Source organism: Halichoerus grypus, chromosome 4, assembly GCF_964656455.1.
Source record: "Halichoerus grypus chromosome 4, mHalGry1.hap1.1, whole genome shotgun sequence".
Taxonomy (NCBI): Eukaryota; Metazoa; Chordata; class Mammalia; order Carnivora; family Phocidae; genus Halichoerus; species Halichoerus grypus.
The window spans coordinates 14,538,861-14,555,633 of record NC_135715.1 but is presented as its reverse complement, the minus strand read 5'-3'; the positions used below and the strand labels follow the sequence as shown (position 1 = coordinate 14,555,633).

The 16,773-nt window shown below is 37.4% G+C and overlaps 1 protein-coding gene across 2 annotated transcripts in view; it reads right to left on the bottom strand.

Moving 5' to 3' along the window:
• Nucleotides 1-16,773, bottom strand: part of UGGT2 (UDP-glucose glycoprotein glucosyltransferase 2) — a 180,962-nt gene that overhangs the window by 141,040 nt on the left and 23,149 nt on the right. For both annotated transcript variants that reach the window (XM_036080088.2, XM_078070183.1), the window contains exons 3-5: nt 14,279-14,409; nt 13,678-13,790; nt 3,383-3,557 (exon numbers count right to left, since the gene is read on the bottom strand). In XM_036080088.2, coding sequence (XP_035935981.2) covers nt 3,383-3,557; nt 13,678-13,790; nt 14,279-14,409 — 419 coding nt within the window. The remainder of the gene's footprint in view (nt 1-3,382; nt 3,558-13,677; nt 13,791-14,278; nt 14,410-16,773) is intronic.

The following is a 16,773-nucleotide window of genomic DNA, read 5'->3' as shown; positions in this document are numbered from 1 at the left end:
ATAACTGGAAGTCTGTACTTTCCAACCACCTTCACCCATCATCACCACCTCCCGTTTTCTAGAGTTTGGTTTTTTTTTAGGTTCCACATGTAAGTGACATCATTACAGTATTTGTCTTTCTCTGTCTGATTTATTTCAATTAACATAATGCCCTCAAAGGTCCATCCATATTGTCACAAATGGCAGGATCTCTTTCCTTTTTAAGGATGAATATTAATCCACTGTATACATACACCACGTTTTCTTTATCCATTCATCCACTGCTGAACACAGGGGCTGTTCCCATGTCTTCATTATGGTAGGTAATGCTGCAACGAACATGGGACCACAGATATCTTTTCAAGTTAGTGTTTTGTTTCCTTTGGATATATACCCAGAAGCAGAAATATAGGATCATATGATGGTTCTTTTTAAAAATTTTTGAGGAACCTCCATTCTGCTTTCCATAGTGGCTGTACCAATTTGCACTCTCATCAACAGTGCAAAAATATTCCCTTTTCTCCACATCCTCTCACACTTGTCTTTTTGATAACAGCAATTCTAACAAGTGTGAGGTGGTATCTCATTGTAGTTTCTATTTACGTTTCCTGGTTAGTGATGCTGAATGCCTTTTCATGTACATGCTGGCCATTTGTATGTCTCCCTTGGAAGAATATCTATTCAGGTCCTTTGCCCATTTTTTTTCATCAGACTTTTTTTTTTTTTTTACTATTGAGTTGTATGAGGTCCTTATATAGTTCAGATATTAACCCCTTATCAGATATATGATTTACAAATATTTTCTCCCATTCCATACATTTTCGATTTTGTTCATGGTTTCCTTTGCTGTGCAGAGGCTTTTTAGTTTGATGTAGTCCTACTTTATTTTTTTCTTTTATTTTTGATTTTATTGCACTTTATTTTTGCTTTTGTTGCCTTTGCTTTTGGTGTCAAATCCAAAAAATCACTGCCAAGACCATTGTAAAGGGGCTTTTCCTTGGGTTTTCTTCTAGGAGTTTCATGGTTCCATATTTTATGTTTAAATCTTTAATCCAATTCAAGTTAATTTTTGTGACTGTTTTAAGATAGGGGGCTAGTTCCATTTTTTTGCACGTGGTTATCCAGTTTTTCCAGCACCATTTAAATGAGTATGCTTGGCTCCCTTGTTGAATATTAGTTGACCATATATGCATGGGTTTATTTCTTGGCTCTCTGTTCACTGATCCATGTATTTTTATGCCAATACCACACTGTTTTAATACTACAGCTTTGTAATATAGTTTGAAATCAGGAAGCATGATGCCTCTAGCTTTGTCCTTTGTCAAGATTGCTTTAGATTTTAAAGCTGTTGCAATTAAAATATATTTGTGTAGAACAGACATCTATATTATTGGAACAGAATAGAGTCTAAAAACAATGCCTATATGAAAACTTGGTATATGATGGCTTAGAATAAAGACTTAACTGTTCAATAAATTATGTGGGGATCAATAATTTTCCATATGGAAAAACTAGAATTGTATCTCTACCTTGCAGCATATTCAAATACATTCCAGATGAATTAAAAACTAAAACTTAAAAAATAGCATTTTAATTCTCACAAGAAACTACAGGAGATGTCCTTATGATGTCGTGAAGCGAACCACTAAAGAAAAGGTGGATAAAAATTTGACGTCACAATTATTACTTGCACTGAACCAAAGATGTCATAAATAATTTGTTTTAATACCAGAAGACCAGAAATACTTTGGAAGATGTTTGCAAAATATAGAAGAAAAGATTAGTATTCAAAACATATTTTTTAAAATCTGCAGATAAGAAAAAGAGAAACCCAGGGCGCCTGGGTGGCTCAGTTGGTTAAGCGACTGCCTTCGGCTCAGGTCATGATCCTGGAGTCCCTGGATCGAGTCCCGCATCGGGCTCCCTGCTCGGCAGGGAGTCTGCTTCTCCCTCTGACCCTCCCCCTTCTCATGTGCTCTCTCTCTCATTCTCTCTGTCTCAAATAAATAAATAAAATCTTTAAAAAAAAAAAGAAAGAAAAAGAGAAACCCAAATAATCCAATATAAAAACGTGGGTAGGCAATTAGCAAGTATATCTGTGATGCTTTATTATCTTAAACATTAATATACAAATCACTAATATTTCAAAATAAAACACTCTTTCCATGTTGGGAATATAGTGGTAAAATAAGCAAAGTGCGGGGCGCCTGGGTGGCTCAGTCGTTAAGCGTCTGCCTTTGGCTCAGGTCATGGTCCCAGGGTCCTGGGATCAAGCCCCGCATCGGGCTCCCTGCTCCGCCGGAAGCCTGCTTCTCCCTCTCTCACTCCCCCTGCTTGTGTTCCTGCTCTCACTATCTCTCTCTGTCAAATAAATAAATAAAATCTTTAAAAAAAAAAATAAGCAAAGTGCTTCTCTAATGGTCATTCTAGTACATTTGTGTGAGTGTGGTCGCATGGGGTGGGAGGAATGGTGTGGAGGTATGAAAGAAATAAAACTTGAGATACGGCGATGGGTCCTATACGGTCATTAAACCAGAATACTGTAACAAGAGTGTGACAGCAATGAGAGGTTGCAAGAGTGGGAACACACCATATTTGATCAGAAACTTCAATAAAACTGTAGTCAGCTATCTAAGAAATAGTTAACAGCATTCCTATACCATGCTTCACACTTTGAACTAATATATACTATGAGTCTATCAATTAAATTAGATTTCCTCATCATAATACATTTTCATTACAAATAATTGTATTTATGGGGCGCCTGGGCGGCTCAGTCAGTTAAGCATCTGCCTTGGGCTCAGGTCATGATCCGGGGGTCCTGGGATGGAGCCCCGCATCAGGCTCTCTGCTCAGCAGGGAGCCTGCTTCTCACTTTCCTCCCTGCTCATGCTCTCTCTTGCTATCTCTTAAATAAAATCTTTAAAAAACTAATAATAATTGTATTTAAAGGGGTGCCTGGATGGCTCAGTTGGTTAATCATCTGACTCTCCATTTCAGCTCAGGTCATGACATCAGGCTCTGTGCTGAGCATGGAGTCTGCTTAAGATTCTCTCTCTCCCTCTGCCTTTACCCCTTTTTGCCCATGCTCACACTCTCTCCTTTCTCTCAAAAAAACAAAAAAAACAAACTATATTTATGAATCCTCGCAAATATTATACACATATGGTTTTGTTTTTTATCCAAGTTTTAAATCTGTTTCAGATTTAAGAAGGAATCTGAAGAGAAAGGAATATCAACAATATACAGAATCCCCATATATTTTTCCACATAAAATTCACATTTGATAGGTGTGTTAATTTAAAAAAATCTTTAATTGTTCAGGTGGAAATTATGTAAAACCCAGTAAGGAAATTATCAAACGTAATTTTTATAGACAAAATAATCTTGGATAAAACCATACCTGAATATAATGCCGAAGAACATACAGAATTTCCCCATTTTGAGCTTTATCAGACAATACTTTGTGAAATTTACTAAATGCTCTGGTACCAATTTCAGCATAGAGTATAGTCACTGGTAAGTTCTCTTTGTTTGTAGGAAATTTATGATCATCTTTAAACAGATAAGGTCTGGGCCTAAAATGGAAACAAAACACAAACATACATTTATTTATTAAGATTTTAAGTAATCACTACACAAAACGTGGGCTCAACCTAAAATGGAAAGAAAACACAAACATTTACTTATAAAGATTTTAAGTAATCTCTACACAAAATGTGGGGCTCAAACTCACAACCCCAAGATCAAGAGTTGCATGCTCTACTGACTGAGCCAGATGGGCACTGCAAAACACAAACTTTTAAAAGAACTCGAAGAACATATTGAAAACATATCATGACCTTTTATAATTTCTACTTATCAAACAACTTACAGGAAAAAAATACAATATATACACACACATATTACCCATACACATACACACACATATGTATACACATACATATACATACATATATATACATATACACACATACATATATTTTTTTATATATATGATCACAGAAAAAGAGTTTAAACTTCCTGTGGTGAATTTTCATCCTGTGTACAGGTTAACATAGTAATTTCTGTGGGAGAATTAAAAAATGTAAAGACAATATACCTACAAAATAACTTTCCTTACACACAAAACAATATAACATATAAGACAGAATGTAACATTGAAAATTTTATAGCTACATGTGAGTAAAAATCCACATTTAGTATATGAAATCTGAGGGAATCAATAGAAAATGACTTCTATTCCAGACAGAAATCTGGTTAACCCAAAATTGAATATTACAAATATTTTTAATGAACAAGGTTTACTATCTTTAAATAACATATAATGGCAATATATTTTCCAATGAAAAATTTTTTTCTTCTATTTGAAAGGTATAATTTTTCATAGCTCACATTTCCTGAAAATGGGTTCCAAATAATTAAAAAACAAAAGCACGCTATCATACAAAGGTTATCAGTACTTAATATGAACAACTCATGAAATCCTCAAGGATAATCAAAGAAACAGAGAAGTCCTATGGTCTGGCCCTATTGTAAACTTTAATACCTTCTTATTTGCTAGGCACTGTGCTAGATTCTTTATACATATCAGTACAGTCTCTTTTCCCAACAATTCCTTTAGATAGTTACTATCATTTAAACTTTTAAGGTTCCTGAGGCTCAGACAAGTTAAATATCCAGGACAAGATCAAACAAAGCCAGGATTTCAACTCCTATCTATGGAATCCTAAACCCACATCTTTTAACAATTTATACAGGTAGAAAGAAAAACGAGATAATGAAGTTAATAATAACAAAGGTGTTGAGAAATAAATTTTATTTAATGAATTCAGGTATCTACAACCTTTTAGTCATTTACTGTCTTTAAATAACAAATATGAAAAAAAGGCGAGAGGGACAGGGACATGAATAACACCACTACAGCATACTCGTGAAAAGACTGTGGGGTTTGAAAGTAGGCAGAATTGGATTCAAGTTCTAGTTTAACTACTTACTAGCTATGTGACTCTGAGCCAGTGATTTGATCTCTCTTGGGCCTATTCCTTTTTCTGTTCAAGAGAAGGTATTCTCACTACCTGGTAGGAGTGTCCTAAAGATTTACCAAAATGACTTGCAAATCGTCTAGCAGAGCATAAAGCACATGCTTGATGCTCAAGAATCACTCTTCTCTCATTCTTGCAAACCTCCCCTTATTTTAACTATTGATCACGAGTACTGTCAAGGAAAAAAGGAATCAAATGTTGGATGGTATACCACCATTAATGACCAAAGTAGGGAGGGTGCCTGGGTGGCTCAGTCGGTTAAGCGTCTGCCTTCGGCTCAGGTCATGATCCCGGAGTCCCAGGATCAAGTCCCACATCAGGCTCCTTGCTGGGGGTGGGGTGGGGGTCTGCTTCTCCCTCTGCCCCTCACCCCCCCCAAATAAGTATTTTTTTTAAAAAATGATGAAAGTAGGGGGTATTTATCTATGTAATTATGACTATATATACCTTATTTCCAAAACGATACACAAGAACTTGATAGCACTGGTTGACTCTGAGGAGAAGTTCTAGAAGTCTGGAGTAAAAAAGAATCCTATAATTTGCTGTATGTATGCACTGTATTAATTTTTAATGTTTAAGCTTAATGCATTGGGAACATGTCCTTTTGGTGTAAATTAACATAAAATCCATAAAAAAATTAAAGGGACAAATTCTACACTCAGATGAACATACTGAATTGTTAGGGTCACTTTCTATTGAATCCCTCAGGTTTCATATACTAGATGTGTATAGGATTCTTTTTTACTTATTGACATAACCATAAAATTTTACAGCATGTTTATATTACAGTCTATCTTATTATGTTTATTATACTGTTTTGTGTATAAGTTACTTTGTAAGCATATTTTCTTTACATTTTTTAATTCTCCCACAGTAGTTAATTTAACCTGCACAGAGTAAGGAAAAAAAATTCTCATAATCAAAATTTAAAATGAAATGGAATCTTTTTATCAAGAAGTAGGATTTTAAATATGAAAAATTCAAAAATAATATTCTATTACTTATTTGAGCTAAACAGGAACTGATAAAATGGTTTGGTGATAACCATTGTTATTTTATAGAGAAAACATTTCTAGAATATTCATGATAAACTTAGACTTTCTACAATAAACTATGGTAAATAACATAACTAATTTTTCAGTTTTCTGATATGGCTGGGAAATTGTACATTTATAAATTATATCTTCTAATAGAGAAATTCAAATTTCTATTTTAATTACAGAACAAGGCTTACCAATGAAAATGTTAACTATTACATTTAAAAACTGGCCAAACTACTTTTTTTTTTTTTTTACATTTAATTTATTTGACAGAGAGAGACACAGTGAGAGCAGGAACACAAGCAGAGGGAGTGGGAGAGGGAGGAGCAGGCTTCCCGTGGAGCAGGGAGCCCGATGTGGGGCTCGATCACAGGACCCTGGGATCATGACCTCAGCTGAAGGCAGACGCTTAATGACTGAGCCACCCAGGCACCCTGGCTAAATTACTATTGTTCCTGGTTATTGACTTATTTTAAATCAAAATCACTTAAGTGCTCAATACTTCTTACTAACAGAATAATGAAAACTTCCACTAATTACTTGGCTTCAAATGTGTTTTATTTCTGGACGTTAACATGGAATACTGTGTTTATTTCAGGTTTATAAGATTACATGAGTTTAAGCACCTTTACAGTGATTTATGGTTTGGCTGTCATAGTAAGTATGCACACTCACCCATCTTACTTTAATAAATTTCTTTTGAAATTTTACACATTCATCCACTTTTTTTTTTTTTTTTTTTTTAAGATTTTGAGAGAGAAGGAGTGTGAGTAGGGAGGGGGATGGCAGCAGTGGGAGAGTGAGAAGCAGACTCCTCACTGAGCAGGGAGCCTGATGTGGGCTCAATCCCAGGACCCTGGGATCATGACCTGAGCCAAAGGCAGATGCTTAACTGACTGAGCCACCCAGGTGCCCCATCATCCACTTTCATTAACATTTAAAGTAAGATAGGATTTTAAAAATATTACTGTCAATGTTTGGATATTTGAAACATGAAACAAACAAAATTTTATCAGCCCCAAGAGTTGAGTTCACGATTAATCTCTTCTGCAACAGGTGAAGAGACAAGAATGTGCAAAACAAGAGAAATAGAATTAGTTGCCATTCTTCATAGGATCCTATTAATAAACACTAAAGAATGCTAAAAGCATACTTCATTTAAAAAGTAAAAAGGAATCAAACCAGATGAAATTATTAAAATCATTTCAGGGGCGCCTGGGTGGCTCAGTCGTTAAGCATCTGCCTTTGGCTCAGGTCATGATCCAGGGTCCTGGGATCGAGCCCCGCATCAGGCTCCCTGCTCCATGGGAAGCCTGCTTCTCCCTCTCCGGCTCCCCCTGCTTGTGTTCCCTCTCTCGCTCAGTCTCTGTCAAATAAATAAATAAAATCTTTAAAAAAAAAAATTTCATTAATTTTAATTGATACCTTGGAACTCAAATGGCACTAAGTCAAATGGATTATTAAAATTACTGATTTTTATCAAATCAGTACTGTAGAAGTACATTTCAGAATTTATACAGGATATCTTACATTTTAATATTGTCTGAAAGAAGATGTTTTCAAATAATTTATTATTGTAATTGGGAAGGCTGCTAATGAAACAATGCTAGTAGATAAATCTTTAAGTGGAAAATAAAAGGAAAAATTACAAGAAAGGGGATAGATTTTCCAGAGACAAAGGTCTCCTGAGTGTAGACCCCCCCGCCCTGCCAAATTCACGCATAAATATGCAGACTGGCACAACTTCATCTTGATGATGCAAACTTGTGTACTTCTGGGCCGGGAGCAGCCTTACGTGAGGCAGCATGAAGACGGAGACTGCAGCTACCAGGTGCGAGTTCAACAGTTTTGGAACTGGAGTGACATGTGCCACTTTCGGGGTTTCTGTCTGTATTTGGGGAAAGCAGGCACAGAATGTTTCCACTGGGGACAGGGCTTGCGTTTTGGGCCTGTTTACTGTCCCCAGGGAATATCTCCAGTGACAGCAAAGATCAGGTAGGTATAAACTCTCCTGTACAGGTTTTAAGGGATAACAGACTGACGTCCGACTACAGCCCATCTGTCTGACACAGGACATATTCGTCCCCCTGGGACTTATTCACAGTCGGCTGAATCTGGGACCCTGTGGGCATGGTTGAGGCTAATCCTGCAGATGGAGCTCATCCTGCTGCTTGGAGTCCTGTTGAGAGTAGCCTTCATTAAAGGCTTTCTGAGACAGCAGAATGGCTGATGAGGAGCACAGTCACAGAAATGTTGAGTTTGGTCAAGAATTTGTCAGGCCCAGGGATGGACTATTGGGAGAGGCCTTCTGCCAGAGCCATTGACTGTTTTGCTGGAGACATCAAGACTATGATAGGCCATTTCTCAGGGTTTGCAGCAAGAGACTTTGAGGGGTATGTTAAGGTCTCCCTCTGGCACAAACAGCAGGTTGCTTACTGCTTGTTATAAGCCCTAGGTTCCCCAAGCTCTGTGTCCCTCAGCTGTGATGCAATCCCAACTGCTCGTGTAGTGTTCTTGTGGGCCCACTTTCATGCCTGGGGAATGTATAGCCATAGGAACTAGTGCCAGCAGGCTAACGCTCACGCTGTTCGTGGCCACGAAGAGTACCGTTCTTTGCTTCTGACCCCAGAGCCTCCTGTCTTCTGCCAGAATCCATGAAACAGTCAAAGGCAAGCTTATTAGCTTGTAGGCAGGACAAAATCAATTCCCCAGCCTGAGAGAAGCTATATATAGCATTTAGGTTAATACATTTTTTTTTTCTTTTTGGGAACTTCAGGCACATAATCCTTGGTTTTATAACCTATGGATATTTGTCCATAGTGGTTGTTTTTTTTTTCTTTTGTAAGCAAATAACTTATGTATTTGCACATATATTTACAGTAATATTTTAATTTTTTCCCTCTACAGATGTTCCTCATTCCTAAATTTTCTTCACTTTTTATTTTATGTTTTTCAAGTTATTTTTATTATTTTATTATTTATTTTCAAGTTATTTTTATTATGTTTTTCAAGTTAGATTTTTAGTTTTTTTCTTTAAAGAAATTACTGATTAGAACAACAGAAAAGAACAATTCTATTACCTTTTACATTCATATTATTTTCTTTTCCCTTTGGTTGAGCTGAACACTTGGTTTATTTTTTCCTTTTTTTAAATCATAACACATTTAGGGCATCAAAGCTGTCTTTCTTTTCTATGTGGTATTTTCACCATTCCAATTTCCAAAAAAATATTCCTCAATAGTTTTATTTCCTTGTTGGGGGCGGGGGAGCAAGTAATACTAATTTAGGATGGTGATGACTGCTGTCACTTTCTCCCAAATACATAATCACATATGTATTTACATATATAATATCTGTCAAGTTTTAGGGCAGATCCAGAGCACAGATCTTTAAATAGGAGGTAGGGAAGAGACAAATGAGTCTACCTTTTTTTGGCTAGAAAGTTCTTGTGTTTGAAGTAGTAAGGGATTAGGTTTTAAGTGGTAAGCAGCTTGACTTCAGACTAAAAGAATGGGCCTAACGCTGTGTACGTTTACAGAAATAACTCAGACTGGCAGATGGGTGGCTGCAATTTATGTCCACAGTGTACAGCCCCAAAGAGTGTGCCTTTACTCTGCCAGTTGGTGGTCTTCCAAGTGGCCGACCAGACGGGCAGGCCACTGGCAACAGTCCGAGAGTCAGCATAAATGTACCAACTTTCACCAAGGGGTCAGAGACTAGTCAGGAATAGGAGCACTGCCTTGAATTTTGTCCGCTGACTGCAGTGACCACATCTGCTTTTGGTGTTACATAGCTGTGGTCGACTGAACAGTAACAGGACCCTGAAGATACCACCAGCTTTAACTTAGCTGAACATAACAGTAACGCAGCCCAGGCATTAAGGGAAACCACTGTGGACTGAGGGCCCCACTGAGCCAGAACTTTACCTGAGGTAGTGGAATAGGGCACAGGGTTTGTCCCAAAGGGTTGCTACCCCTTTTCCACGTAAATCGAAGATCATGATAAGGCAAAACAACTATGCACTTGAATATACCATTTTCAATCGACCAGAGACTTGTTGGGTTCCTCTATCTCGTTAGTCATTGAATCCTATTTGACCTATGCCAAAATGTAAAACATCAGATGTTAGAGTCACAAGGCTTCCCTGGGTCAGGCCGTCAGTTTCAGTACGAGCTTAAGAGCCCCTAAGAGCTGCTTTTTTTAAAAAGGAGTGTACTTGATGCCCGAGTCACGCAGGTGGCGCTGTTGTACTCGAAACTGCCTGTGGGCAGTCCAGCCGCCACTCAGACTGTAACTAAAGTTGGGATGGGATTCTGGCTCAACTTTCTCCTCCTGAGATTCTATGCTGTTCACCTGGGAACAGATGGTACATGTGGCAGTCTCCCCTGAGACTTCATGAGCATTCAGAGCATTCACAGTATAAACAGAAACAGTATCAGTGCCAAACGTAATTCAGTGATGGAAGCCAAAATAATAAAACTTCATCGAATTGGTCTAGAGATCATTTTAAACCCTTGCCCATCATGAACACCTTCCAAACCCCATCAGTTGGGTTTGGGTGCCTTTTCCTGTAGGAACATATATCAAGGAGCTGTGACAGGGTTATCAGAAAACTGCTCCCACCCAGCCAGGAGCAGAGAGTACAAAATGGCAGGGGGAGAGAGAGGAGGGCAGTAGGGAAAAGTTTTAAGTGTTGAGTTTCCTCCAACCATGTGGCCCTTGCTCTTCCTCTTCTGGAAAGCCATGTGTCCGTCAACATCTCACCCTTGTTTCTAAAACTGTCAAGAACTGTTAAAGATCTAAGGTTTGAGTTTACCCTACTTACAAAACATTAAGTTAGGTTTTTATCATTTCCTGGTGGTGGGGGTGGGATGGGCAAAATATGGACCTAAATGGATACTACACAAATAGTGGGTGTACGTTGTAGCTGAGGGACACTATACTTGGGGAACCACTGTTTTATAGCAAGCAGTAAACAAGCCTGCTCTTCTTTCCATAGGGAAAAATCACCTCATTCCTCCAGGTTGCCTGATACAAACACAACCCTGAGAAATGTCTCAGGTAAAGAGCAGTCAGGGTCTTCCACTTTCTACTCATCAGACCAAGAACATGCAAGGCTCACAGGGTCCATTGCAGATGGCCTCTCCCAAAAGCTTGATGTTAATCTCTTTTTAATCTTAATTTTATATTTAATACCTAAATATTCAATATTTAAGAAAATTATAAAGTCAGACATCAAAAATTAATTTTAAAAGTCACCAAAATTGTTTTAAAAATGCACTAGGAAAAGAAAAAAATGCACAAGGGATAACAATTTCACAGTCTATTAATGCTATAAAGGGGAAAAAAAAGCTATAAAGGAATTGAAGATCTTGCCATTTGTGACAACATGGATGATCTAGGGGGTGTTGTGTTAAGTGAAATAAGAGAAAGACAAATATCATATGATTTCACTTATATGTGAAATCGAAAAAGCAAAATAAATGAATAAATTAAAAAAACCAGAAACTGGTAAATACAGATAACAAACTGGTGGCTCCCAGAGAAGGGGAGGGGATGGGCAAAATAGGTGAAGGGAATTAAGGAGGTACAGACTTCTAGTTATAAAATAAGTCACAGAGATAAAAAACAAAAGTACAGCATAAGGAATAAAGCCAATAATACTGTAATAATGTTGTATGGTGACAGAGGATAACCACACTTATCATGGTGAGCACCGGAGAAAGTACAGAATTGTTGAATTACTATGTTGTGCACCTGAAGTGAATATAACGTTGTATATCAAGTATACTTAATAAAATAAAAGTTAAATGCAGACGCCCCTAAAACACAGCAGAGGTACTTTTCATAGAAGCTTAATGGATCTAAAACTTAAATATAAGTATCAAAACACCCAGTTCAGACTCCTTTGAGAAATAAACTGCTATATTTAAAAAAAAAAAAAAAAGGAATTGATCATTTCTATGATATACTTTTCTATGACGTATATATGTACAAGAACAGAATTTAAAGAAATAACATGGTTGCCTAATTCACTATATGAAGCTAAAATGATGGTTTTAAAAAGATAGCATTTATAATTAATAGCTAATCTCATCTATTAAAATAGAAGCATGAATCTTAAAACATAAGCGATCTTAATTTAATAGAAATTAAGATATCCCACACCATAACAAATGCAAAGATGGTACAATATTTTAATATACATTACCATAATACACAGTATGTCCAATGAGAAAAACTTTGTACTCATCTCAATAAATAGATAACTTATTTCTGATTTTAAAAACATAAAATTACAAAACCTTAACATTTTAAAAGGTATGAACAAAAAAAGGTATGAACAGAAGACATACCATGTCATCTGTTGAGAGACTCAATATAATAAAGATTTAAATTGTTCTTAATCAACAGGTTTAATGTAATTCTAATTAAAATCCTACTGAGGCTTTTTAGAGAGGCAATTTGGCAGGAGAAAAAGGACTCTAATGTTATTTTGAAAGCATCAATAACCGCAAAGAGCTAAAAAAATTTGGAGGAAACAAAGCAGCAATGAAATTGTCCTGTGAGATATCAGAATATATTATAAAACAATAAATACTAAAACAGCATGGCACTGCTACAAGAAACAGTTAATGTACCGGACAGCTATGAAATAGAGCATAACATAAATATAATGAATACATAATCAACTAGTCACCTGAAGGGAAAAAGATCTGACTGGATCCTTACCTTTGATAACAATAACTTACATGGATTAAAAGTTTATGGAAAAATGAAAGGAAAAACTTTAGGAAAGCTACTGGAAAATAATAGTTAAAATCTCTCAGGTTCGGAAAAGGCTGTAAGTATAAAAACACACACATAAAAGAAAATTTGGGCTACATAAAATTAAAGAGGCTTCTGTATATTAAAATAAATATAAAATGCAAAAAAATTAAATATGACTTAATAAATTTTAAAAGGTTTACAACAACCAAGAAAGTACTGATATGAATTACTAAGTATATATTACTGTTTAATATATAAAGAACTCTTTCAAAATTATAGAAACAACTTTAAAACTTTTTAAAGTATAAATAAATCAGACAGTAAAACATATACTGGTACTAGTAAATTAATAATTTCCTTTTGACTGCCCATCCATATCCATTTGTATTAAATACTTGGAAGAAGTAAAAAAGTTTTTAAAAATACATTATAACAAAGCAACTCTGTACTCTGTATTACTGTATTATTAATTCTTTATTCCCAAGTTACACATTCAGTTTATATTTAAAGAGACAGAGTCCAAATAAATGCAGTTTTGTGTGTTTATTTGAAAAAACAATCTAGGATTATATAAAACATATTTAATGTATTTTATGGTATTTTGGTATAATTTATATTCTAAAATCAAAAGCTAATGAGAAAAAATATTGAAAATACTTGTATATTTTAGAAAAGGACTTGAACTACCAACTCAGATAGATTCAATTTTTCAATACAGAGTACATTCTTTAATAAGCAGTATCTTCATTATTAAAAATTTTTATTATAAGAAATTTCTGCTATTTCAACCCTCATCTCTTTTTATAAACCATGTCTTTCACTATAGGCTATCATGAACTTACCTTGAAGTAGCCTTCTTCAGCAGCTTTTTAAGTTCATTAATTTTACAGGTGTGTTTTTTATGGATAACCACAAATGCATCACAGCCATCTGGCGGGGGCTCATCAGCTGCAATCTAAGATTTCAAAGATTATATTTAGCTACAGTAGTTGATAATTACAACATGATCTTTAAAACTCATATATTCCTTTGATTAAAATAACTCATCAACTACTATTAAGCTATTGCTCTAATTAAAGTAAAAAATATCTATACGCAGGCAGAATCAAATACTTGAACAAAATCAACTTTATAGTAGGGACATGCTTCAAAGTCATTGAAAATTGCCATCAAAAAAGAAAAAAAATGCCTTCAAATTAAAATTTTAATTATAGTTAATTTCAATAATCATTTGTTCTCATAATTTCCTTATTCCAAATAACTATAAAATTATATAATGTATTCAATTATAATCGATTAACAATGATAATACAATCAATGACAGGCTATGGAAGCAGGTATAAGTCTATAGGTTTTTTTTTCCCCCCAAAGATTTTGTCAGAGAGAGAGCAAGAGAGAGAGAGAGCGTGTGCATGCGCACAAGCAGGGGCTACTTTTACATACCTGTTGAAACATCTGAATAGTTGGTGAGTACGCCCTTATAGAGAAAGCAAACTTTAAGAGATTGATATGTAAATTGTCTAAGAATTGTCCAGCTTTCTTCAGGATTAAGTTGTAATGAGAATAAGCTGATTCTATAAAAAAAAAAAAATTCAAGAGAAAAGGATGTTATTTTCATTTTCGACACACTGGCACAACTCTACTGTAAAGCTAACTTAGTATCATCAAATCTTAAGTTTGGTTATGGGTGGTGTTGGAGAAAAATGGAAAATCAAGATCTGGTTTATTAACTTCATTTGGATATTCCAGTGAAGTACAATCAAGCGACAGGAGTCCAGGTGAAAATAATCCTGCCATTAAAATCCATTTGGAAGATGCCAGCATATCAGATTAATTCACTCAAAGGCTGTGGGGTTATAATACAAGGATAAGATGCAGGGCCTACCTACAATTTAAGAGGAGACTAAGAACAGCACAAAAAAATTAAATATGACTTAATAAATTTTAAATGACACATATAAATAAATTCCACTCAGATTTAGTACACATAGCCAAGAGCAATTAGTGTGTCCAGAATGCTTTAGGAGACAGAATTTGAAGCAGACCTTAGAGCATACGAGAAATGTCTTCTTGTATACAACAAATAACCTGAACTGCTGTTTCCCTCCTCTAAACCCGTCTGCAAAGGTCCTGAACAACCAAAGAGGATAAATCCTAGAGTGTAAGAACTCTTGGACACCCCTGCGGAGATGGAGATCATGTGGCTGGGAGAAGGACCGCAGAATGGAAGCCAAGAGCTGAAGAGGGCCTGGTGACACTCATGGGGTAAGCGGGGAAAGAACCATCTATTTTTGCCCTTTCCTCTTGTCCGCACCGCCTGGGGTGTAATATCATCTGCACTGTTGCCCCTGTGCCAGCCAGAGGTGGCAGGGCAACAGCACAACAGCTCTGGAGCCAGCTGGCATAGCCCCGTAAGCTGGCCCCCATAAGCTGGCCCCATAAGCTGGCCCCCGTAAGCTGGCATGGCCCCCGTAAGCTGGCCCCCGTAAGCTGGCATGGCCCCCATAAGCTGGCCCCCATAAACTGGCATAGCCCCGTAAGCTGGCCCCCATAAGCTGGCCCCATAAGCTGGCCCCCATAAGCTGGCATAGGCCCCGTAAGCCTGGCCCCCGTAAGCTGGCATGGCCCCTGTAAGCTGGCCCCCGTAAGCTGGCATGGCCCCCATAAGCTGGCCCCCGTAAGCTGGCATAGCCCCGTAAGCTGGCCCCATAAGCTGGCATAGGCCCCGTAAGCCTGGCCCCCGTAAGCTGGCATGGCCCCTGTAAGCTGGCCCCCGTAAGCTGGCATGGCCCCCATAAGCTGGTCCCCGGACATTCTCTGCTCATTTCCTCACTCCTTTACTCCCTGGTACTAAGTTACCAACTGATAGGAGAAACTTCATTAAAAGAGCAGAGCTAAGGTAGACTCAGATCTTTACGTCACCCACAGATCACAGTTCCTGGATGTGAAAAGGGAGGACAAAAGGGATGTATAACTACAGACACGCTCCTGGGGCGGCGGGGGGGGGGAGGGTGCTGCGTGGAAGGAGAAACTTTGGGGGTGCTGGGGGAGACTGGACCGTTTGCTGACTGCTGCAGTGTCTACTACTTGTTCAAAAGGTGCTGGGCTCTTGACCCTTGGCTCCTCTCCTTACTACAACCCATTCATTCAGGCGTCATCTGGCCCTCTATGGTGCCCTGTGGGAATCGGGGCTCAGGGAACCAGCACAAATATGTGGACATGGTGGGTGCTGCTTTTTCTTTGAGTAATAAAGTCCTCCGTCTCTCATCCAGGGGTTTCAGGTCTTCTGTCAGCATCCATGAAACTAATCTGTTAGCTTGGAAACGGTAAAAATCTGAGATCCTTTACAGTACTTGACAGATCTGACAACAGAGATGGAATGCTGACAGATACACAGATTTTTGGAGGAGAAAAGACCCAGCCTCATGGGTCAACTGAGAGAATTTGAAGGAAGTCCTTATAAATTGATAGTGAACATATTGATAAAATTGTATGGTCAACCAGACAATCAATGGTCCTTCACTTTGTTGCCTATTATTGAAAAGAAAATAAGGAAGAGGTTACAGATCAAGAACCGGGCAGTAGATTCAAAGGCATTTACCCAAATGAGGTCTTAGCTGTTAACTCTCTTCCATGCAAGTGGACTTCCCCACCATGGTTCTGTCAGCTTCAAGTCCAACCCGCGGTGACAAGTACAAAGACCTATCTTGGATTAGGATAGTTTGACCTTCTTCAGACAAGAGCTACGGACATGCATACCTACACGAAGTGAAAAAGGAAGGAAATCTGTTACCACTATAGACAGAAGGCCGGAAAGTCATTAGAACTTTTGCTTGCCTGGCAGAGGAGAGGATGGAGTACATAATGCAGAATTACAACCAACTTACGATTCAACAATTCCTACGGTCTATCACGCCAACCTTAGATCCTTTCAAACA